At 48.6% G+C, this 9,430-nt stretch overlaps 1 protein-coding gene across 1 annotated transcript in view; it reads right to left on the bottom strand.

Moving 5' to 3' along the window:
• Nucleotides 1-4,151: 4,151 nt before the first annotated feature.
• LOC138498336 (fibrocystin-L-like) overlaps nucleotides 4,152-9,430 on the bottom strand; it is a 339,059-nt gene continuing 333,780 nt past the window's right edge. Inside the window, exon 8 of the mRNA XM_069622135.1 lies at nucleotides 4,152-4,303. Within this exon, the coding sequence (XP_069478236.1) occupies nucleotides 4,152-4,303 (152 nt within the window). The remainder of the gene's footprint in view (nucleotides 4,304-9,430) is intronic.

Here is a 9,430-nt window from a genome sequence, read left to right as displayed (position 1 = left end):
CAATTTGCCATAGTGTATAAAGCAACAAGATGCTAGACAATGTTAAACACTAGGATTGTCCATATGAAAGAAAAAACAGAGGTTCTATGTTTAAGCACTATAACCAACATTTACATTTTAGTTTCAGGTATAGCTCTTGTGCATGAACCTATCTGCAGAGGAGAGTTTGTTCCTAGTACAGCAAGCTAAACTTGTTTCTCCAACAAAAATCTATATATTGATATTACTCCTGTGATTTACTGACAGAGCTCCAATATTATCTAGTGCAATCCGACTATGTACTCATTGACCCATTTTTGAGAGAACTCATAACAAGTAAGATGCATTTGTGTTTTGTGGGCGCTGTAGTGGTAATGTAGTGTAATGAGGACGTACATCCCCTTGATGGAGGGATCAAAGGCCATCAGGCCAACCTGACTGACCTGCAACTAGAGCCTGTTGACATGCCACCAGCATTCCACTGGTGATGGAAGGCCGCTCACCTGCAGGACCCCCCATTGAGTGCCCAAACCCTTTAATGACACATGCATGACCACCTGGGCTTGGGGCCACAGAGGCCAAAAGGGTTCCCCATCCTCATGTTCTCTATGCTGGACCACCAAGACAGGTCGTTGGCCACTGACCTCAACACTTGAGAATTTCCTTCATGGCATCGAAGTACTGGAACCACTGATCCCTCAACAGCCATTGCAGGGATTGTACGCGCAGTCTGGCCTGTGGCACAAGAAACATGCAGGAAGTCCTGAGACCTAAGAGGAGGAGGAAGGAAGCCGCTTGGTAAAGTGTTGTGGCTCTAGAAGAGCTCTACTATTTTCCTGACACCAATGACTATTTCTTCAGGGGGGTGGAGGGGACAGCCTTCTCCACACATGTATCCATGGCTGAATTGGAGCTTCTCTGTTGGTGTGAGGTGGAACTTCTGGAAATTTAGGGAGAAGCCCAACTGTGAAGCAGAGAGCAGGTTTCCTCGAGCTGCGTCGATACCTGCTCCAGAGACCTTCCGTGGATCAGCCAGTCGTCCAGGCATGGGAATACATGAACACTGGATCTCCCGAGGTGCGCTGCCACAACTGCCATCAGCTTGGTAAAAACCCTGGGCGCTGAGGTTAATCCAAAGGGGAGCACCTTCAATTGATAATGAGTAATTTTTAAAAAATCGCCTGTGCCTCTGATGAATTGGCACATGAAAGCAAGTGTCCTGAAGGTCCAGCGACAGCAACCAGTCTTGAAGTTACAGAGCCTGGAGAATTTATTTTAATGTCACCATCCTGAACTTGTCTTTCCTCAGGATCTTGTTCAAGGCCCTGAGGTCCAGGATGGGATGCAGTCCTCCCCCTTTCTTGGGTACCAGAAAATACCAAGAGTACCAGCCTGATCATCTCAGTTTAGGTGGCACCTCTTCCACGGCACCCTTCAATAACAGGGCTCTCAGTTCTTTCTGGAGCTCCTGTTCTGGTGGCTGTTGAGGGCGAGGTGGTCTGTCTAGAGGCAAGGTGGTCTGTCTAGAGGCAATCTTAAAAATGGTAGACAGAGCTGCAGGTCCCAGGTGTCAGAGGTTATCTCCTTCCACCTGACCAGGTGCTCGTAAATTATCACTCCAAAAGGGGAAATATGTTGGGAGAACTCAAATCGACTTAGTGGGAGCCGCCGCCCCTGCCGCTGATGCAGTCTCCTAGCCCCTAGAGGCCACTCTACCTTGTCCGTGATTCAAGAGACGCCCCTGAACTTGCCTGGCTTGCAGAAGCTGTGCCCTCTTTCCTAACAGAATGTATTACCTGTAGCCTCTTTGCCTGGAGAAGAAGCTGAAAGATTGCTTTGCAGGTTGCTGCACAGCTAAGCCCAGCAACCAATTCAGAGTCCTTGAATTTCTCCAAGGATTCATAGGCCTTTGAGCCGAACAGGTGCTCACTGTAGAAAGCTATGTACATAGGTTTTGCTTGGACTTTTGTTGAGAAACCTGAACTGCGGATGTCCCATTGCATGGCCAACACAATCTGCAGTGTCCCGACTGCAGCTCTTCGCATGCCACCTCCTTGTCATTGTCAACGTTCTGCATGAAATCATCCCTCATTTCACCAGCTGGAAGGTGTTCTGCAGCATCCGCTATGAGTCTCCACAGCTTGTGAGAGTACTTTGTGAATGCGCATGATGCATTTGCTGCCTTCAGGGCCATGCTACCTGCAGCAAAGATCTTTTTGGCCAGGGCATCCATCTTCTTGGATTCCCTATCTGTAGGCAGGTTAGAGGAGGATATGGAGGGTCTAGAACTCACTGTAGCGGTTTGCACCACTAGGCCTGGTGTTGGAAGACAGAAAAGGCAAATCCCTCCTAGATGGCTGGTGAGTTTTGTATCCAGAGCTGGTGTGGAGCAGGGCAACGTTGTACTGGGGCCTGAGATTGCTGTGTAAAAAGGTAATGCCCTTTCTGTTTGCTGTCCCTTATATAAGATGTCTGTTAGATCATAGGCTGACAGGGGTTTTGCTAATATGCCTAGACCCAAAGGCCTCTACTTCCCTCTCCACAGTCATTTTGTACTGTGCATTAGGGTGATCATAAGGGCCGGCCTGTTGAGGATCTAGATCAGGAGATGTGTCTAGCCCACTTACGTCATGTAGCCCTTCAGCTACAGAGAACATAAATGAGCAGTGCTTTCTTTGTTGTTAACCGGGGTCCTGGTTCTAGAAAGTAGAATCAATATAGGAAAAAGGAGAAAAACCAGGCTGTCAGCCCCTTTAGACGCTCAAGGGTGAGAACCTATTGGCAACTAGAGATTATTCAACTAGCTAATGAGGATCACACTCATAATCGTACTGATAAAACAAAGTTTAATTCAAACAAACATAGTGTTAAAATGTATACAACAACAGCACAGCAGGTCACTGTTGTCAACCATTCAGACAAGGGTTTACGTATCATGTCCTTAGATGTTGAATCAAAAAATATAGATCAATGTGTAAATAACAATTCTAAACACATTCCACTGCCCTTCAGCTACATAAAGCAAATCTGCATGGTCAGTGAAAAAAATAATCTCCTCCAGTCACCCCACCCATATGCTCGAAGCCAAAAAGCACTTGGTCCCGTTCCTCATCGTAAATCGACCTCACTGAGTCTTAAAATGTCAATCGGGATTCGGGGATACAGGACCGTTTGACTGTTAGTGTCAATGGCGTCATTTCCACCAGGACTATCGGCACCAGTCCCTCGGGCCCTTTGGCGCTAGGGTTGGTTTGCAGGTCTTTGTGGTCGAGCATGAGGGAGTAGGACCAGACTTGGTAAGCTTGGCGCTGGTACCTGCGGGTGCAAGTTGGGCTGTATTGGCCTTCAGCGTTGAGACCAGAGTTGTACCTGCTGTGGCCGTTTTAAACATCTGTGATATTTGCTTGTTGAATGCCTCCCACTCTTCCTTCCACGTGCCTGGGTCGGGCAGACCTTACTGCAATCCTCCAATGAATCGCAGTCTTGACTGTGTCGATGGCGTCTTTTTTTCTTATGGGACGACGGGGAGGATAAATGGCTTCGCGAGTGTGAACGGTTCTTCGCCTTCTTATATCGCCTGTCTGCCTTTTTGGGCATGGGGCCTTCAGTCTCTTGTCCCGGCGACATGACGGTGGACCATGCTGTACACTTTGATGGAGGCTGCGCAAGCACTAATTTAGCCGATCATTCCCTATGGGTTTTTGGATTCATTTGCTGACCGAGCCGCACTCTTTGATATTGATCTTTTCCTAGACACCACACGCAGATGCCATGCAGGTCAGTGATTGACATCTGAGAGTGGCAGTCCTGGCAAAACTTGAATCCTGAAGCCTTAGGAGGCACTTATCGACGCTGATATTCTGAGTACCCCTAGACAACCCCTTAGCATCTGTCCCAGCCTATGGACTCATTTCTGATGCAATGTACACTTCCTCACACAAGCCCACCTTTACTGTAGAGAATTGGTGAAGCTGAAAGCTTACTTTAAAAAGGTGTAGCATCTCTGAAGAGATTGTCCATAAAGGTGACAATATGTACATATTCTTTTATACACTGGATACTTACCAACTTGAAACTTTGTTCAACACACAAGCAACCCAATATCCCCACAGTTACAGGGAACATACAGCCGTTGGACTTAGTGAAATGTGCACAGAATACAGATACAGTTACTACTCACCTCGTTGAGAAATGAATGTCACATTGTACATGTAAACATGATCAATATATGCCCTGGTTACGCTGACTGCATCTGGTTTAATAGACCACAGGGCATTCAAGGCATCCTGAACTTCACCTTCAGTGGCTTCTGACGAGAGTGGAACTAAAAATGAAAATCAAATTGATAATCAAATAGACATTAAAAAAGGCTGAATGTATACAAACAATGTTTATGATGTCTTATAGTGACAATCCATGAAATGGCGTTCTACATGAGATGTATCTTTCTTTTAACAAGCTGACAGTAGTGGCGTGTTCATTCACTAGTTAACCTGAAGTCAAAACCTCATCAACAAGGTTTAAGTTACTTGCCTGTAACTATTGTTCTGAAGCATGGGTCTGGCATGAAATCACATGCTCATGAGCTGGGAATCCTTGGTAAAAGAAAAAACTGTTTCACTTGAAAACTGTATTGCTCCTCCAAACCAATCACTGTCCTCTAGGTCATATTGCCCCATCGAATGACAGTCCTCTGTCTAAGCTCCACCCCTGGTGGCCTTCTTCAGAATTGGTAAGCACGTAAAGTGGCAATATGAACCAAGAAGAGCCACAGAGGGGAAGGAGGGAGGGTTTGCATGTGAACCCATGCCAGACCCATGCTGGAGAACAATAGTTACAGGTAAGTTACTTTAACCTTCTCCAGCATATGGTCTGGCATGGATTCACATGCTCATGAATAACGATTACACAGCAGTACATGCACACAACCACAGGAGGTGGCAAGGCTCACCAGAAGTAACAAACACTCACTCCTGGAACAGACTCACCTCAAGTGAACAGGTTACGTAGCACCGCTTGGCAGACTCGGGGCTCCTTCATGGAATCCTTGCTAATGCAGTAGAACCTCATGAAGATGTGTATAGACCTCCACGCAGCAGCCCTGCAGAAGTCGAGTGGGGGGACACCAGAGAGAAACGCCATCGCTGCTGGCATAGCACTGGTGGAGTGAGCTCTCGGCTGGCCGGCAGCTAGCCAGTCATTGACAGTGCATGATGCAGACGAAGAGCCACCTGGAGATGGAAGCCTTCAACAAGGCCTATCCATGATTCACAGGTCCAAAACTGACGAACAGCTGAGAAGTCTTCCAAAAGTTTTTCGTACGTGCCACGTAAAACTTCAAGGCATGAGCAACGTCAAGAGAATGCAAGGACCACTCCGCTGGTGACGACAGATTCGGGAAGATGACGGGCAACACCAAAGGCTTGTTGAGGTGGTTCTCTGATGGCACCTTCGGCATAAAGGTGGGCTGTGTAGGCAATAGCACCTTAGAAGTATGGAAGGACAAGTATGGTTGCTTGAACGACAGGGCCTGTATCTCCCCAATCCAACTGGCTGAGGTGATCGCCACGAGGAAAGCCGTCTTCCACGATAGAAACTTGAGCAGAGCCTGATGCATCGGCTCAAAGGGAGCCCCCATGAGGTTAGTCAAAATCACATTGAGTTCCGAAGCGGAGGCAGGAGCCTTCACCGGTGGTAAAGTCCTGAAAAGTCCTTTGAGGAACTCCTCGATGAGTCTGTGCGACCGCAGAGAAGGCATACCCGGTGCCCTGGTGTAACGGGATATGGCAGCCACGTGCACCTTGATAGAAGCATGAGCCAGTCCAGCCTTGGGCAAGGAAAGTAGGTATGATGAGTGCTGTGGGGCAGTAACACGCAGATGGGTAATCTTCTGAGCTGGGCAGCACACAGAGAAACGCTTCCACTTATGGCCATAGCACGTCAACATTGAAGAGGCAATGGTTTTGGCCCGGATGTCCTTACAATCCACAGGTAAAGAATAATGTCCAAACTCTAGGGCTGCAGGAGCCAGGCCCTGAGGTTCAGCGACGATGGGATGTAGCAGGTCTGGATACCAGATTTTCTGTGGCCATGCCAGAACGACGAGTATCATCCTGCAGTGACACTGTCTGATTGTGTTGATCACACATAGCAGGAGTGGGAACGGAGGAAAGGTGTATATGAAATGTCCCTCCCATGGGAACGAGAATGCATCCCCCATGCTCCTCGGCTGTGGGAACCTGCTAGTGAACTTCTGACACTTGGAATTCATCACTGTCGCGAAAGGGTCAATCTGGGGCTGGCCCCATTCATGGAATAGAAGATCCACTTGGTCCTAGCGAAGCTCCCGCTCATGGCAAGAACATAGCTCCCTGCTTAGTGAGACTGCAATGGTGTTCTTGGTGCCCGCCAGGTGCAAAGGGAAGAGAAACATGTCCGGACGAATGGCCCAGTGCTACAGATCCTGGGCCTCCCTGTAGATAGCCGGAGAGCGCGCCCCGCTCTGCTTTCAGATGTAGACCACAGTAATGGTGTTGTCCATGAAGATCCTCACCACCTTGCCCCTCAACGACGGCAGGACCTGAGGGCCCAGAAGACGCCCCGAAGCTCCAGGACGTTGATGTGAAGGGTCTTTTCTTCTGGCAGCGAGAGGCCTCGGGCCTGAAACTGTCCGGTATGAGCTCCCCAACCTTCCATAGAAGATTTTGTGGTGACTGTTTCCTGGCAAGGAGGGACTTGGAATGGGTCCCCTTGCATGAGAAGGGAGCGCACTCACGACCACTGTATTGCTCGTCAGAACTCCTCGTTGAGGGGGATCTTGTCCATCCAGGATCCTGAGACTTGCAGCCACCTCGCATCCGGAAACTAATGTAGAGGCCTCATCTGTAGTCTACAAACGAGGACAAAGTTGATGCAGGAGGACATCATGCCCAACAGCGACTTGACGGCTCGCGCAGTAGCCGACCGTGCCGACGGCAGGCGCTGCACCATCCCTAGGTTGGCTACCACCATCTCTTCTGAGGGAGATGCTAGTCAAGCCACTGTGTTGCGTCGTGCTCCCAGAAACAGAGTGTTCTGCGATGGCTCCAAGCAGGACTTTGGATAATCCCAGATCCGTCAGCAAATGCACAGTAATTGCTGTGTGCTGGCTCGCCAGAGCATGGGAGCGGGATCGAACTAGCCAATCGTCCAGGTAAGGGTAGACGTGGATGCCCTTAAGATGAAGATGCACTGCCACCGGAGCCAAGCACTTCGTGAACACCATCAGGGCCGATTTCAGGCTGAAGGGAAGTGCCTTGAACTAATAGTGCCGCCCTTGGGCCACAAACCACAGGAACTTGCAGTGCTTCTGATGGTTGGGGAGGTTGAAGTAGGTGTCTTCCATGTTCAGAGACGCCAGGTAGTTGCCTTCCTCCAGTTGGCTGAGCACGTGCTGAAACGCGACAATCCTGAACTTCTGGGACTTCAGGTACGTGTTGACCTGTCACAGGTCCAGGATCGGCCTCCACACTCCTGTCAACTTTCGGACCAGAAAGTATCTGGAGTACACCCCGGAGCCCTGGAGTTGCTGGGGAGCGGATTGTATCGCCCACTTTTTTTTATCATGACTTAGAACTCCTGCAACAGCTGTGCCTAATGCTTTTCGTGTCGAGCTACAGGGGGAATACAAGGACACCTGTGTTGGAACTCCAAGGTATGCCTGTTAGGCAGAAATACAAGCAGTACCCTTTGGGAACACTACACACAATTAAGACTGCAGGTGTAAGCACAATCTCACCTTTGGTATAAGTCTGTACTGCACAGTTTTGTGGAAGCAGGGCTGAGCAACCAGGCTTATCTCCGAAGCAAAGCTCCTACCTCTGGTCTTGAGACATAAGCTTTTAGACAGTTGGTCTGAAAGACTCTGGGAGCCTCCTTAGGATTGCCTAAGTCCACCAGATAGTTGACCTCTCCAAGTTTTTCCACAACCTTGAAGGGTCCTATCCATTTGTCCTGGAACACCCTCTGCCTTGTAGGTACCATAACTAAAACTTGCTGTTCTTGAGTAAACTCAACCATGTAGGCCTTCTGGTCATGCCAATGCTTCACCAGAGCCTGACCTGCTTTCAAGTTATCTGATGCTTCTGCCATCATGTGTAACATTCTCCTCCGGAGACCTATCACATAGTCAATGACTCTTACTGGCTTGGGGGAAGGAGCACTCTCCAACCCCTCCTTAATTAGGGCCAAGGGACCTCTAACTGGATGGCCGTAGAGAAGCTTAAAGGGACAAAATCCAACTCCCTCCTGAGGGACTTCTCTATAAGCAAATAGAAGGCATGGCAGTAGAAGGTCCCGATTTCTCCTAAGGGGTTCCTCTAAAGCACCTATCATGCTCTTCATAGTACGGTTAAACCTCTCTACCAACCCATTTGTCTGGGGATTGTATGTAGTTAAGAACTTGTAAGTCACTCCACAGTTCTTCCACATGTCTTCATGTAGTGGGACATACAATTGGAACCCCTGTCAGAGATGACTTCCTTAGGAAAACCTACCCTGGTTAAAATACCAAGAAAGGACTTAGCAACAGTCTGAGCTGTAACAGTCCTCATAGGTATGGCTTCAGGGTATCTAGTAGCATGGTCTACTACAACCAGGATAAACCTGTTGCCTGAAGAGGTTGGAGGGTCTAAGGGACCAACAATGTCGATTCCTACCCTCTCAAAAGGGACTCCCACCACTGGGAGAGGCACCAAGGGTGCCATATTCTTGGCTCCACCATTGCCAGATGTCTGACAAGTGTGACAGCTCCTACAGAATTTATCTACATCAGACCCCAACTTAGGCCAGTAGAAATAAAGAGAAAGCCTTTCCTTAGTCTTCTTGAAGCTTAAGTGACCAGCCAAAAGAGTCTCGTGGGCTAACTGTAGGAACTGGTGTCTAGTCTCTAGAGGCACTACAAATATCCTGTAGTCCCATGGGATAGACTCAGTGGGTTAACTGTAGAAGAGGCCATCTTCTGGTGGTCTGAAGGATCCAGATCTCCAACAGGGGGGAAGGTCTTCTTCCAGCTCTGAATCTTCAGCAGCTGATTCAACCAGTCCTGGTTGTTCCTCACACTCAGCTTCAGCTGGTGGAGTCGTCACAGGTGTGACTTTGGACAGTCCTTTCGGGGATGTCCTTGCAGGTACCACAGGAGTGCTTGTTCGCTTTTTCTTGGAGTTTTTAGGTTTCCCCTTTTCCTCCTTTTTCTTTGAAATAGCAGTCAGTATATCCTGTGGACTGGGGGTTATAGTTTCCTCCTATAATTTCCCCTAGAGATCCTTTTAAGGTACTCTCTCTGGCCTTCCATGTCTGCTCCTGTTTCCTTTTGCTAGGAGGCCTGGGGGTGCTTGATACAACTCCAAGAGTTTTTAAGCCATTCCTCAACAGGACTATCCCAGGTACTTATCGCTTCACACTAACAGGTTAT

The sequence above is a fragment of the Ambystoma mexicanum genome, chromosome 5q, assembly GCF_040938575.1.
Source record: "Ambystoma mexicanum isolate Mex_15411 chromosome 5q, UKY_AmexF1_1, whole genome shotgun sequence".
NCBI classification, from domain to species: Eukaryota; Metazoa; Chordata; class Amphibia; order Caudata; family Ambystomatidae; genus Ambystoma; species Ambystoma mexicanum.
This window is presented reverse-complemented; position numbering and strand designations above follow the sequence as displayed.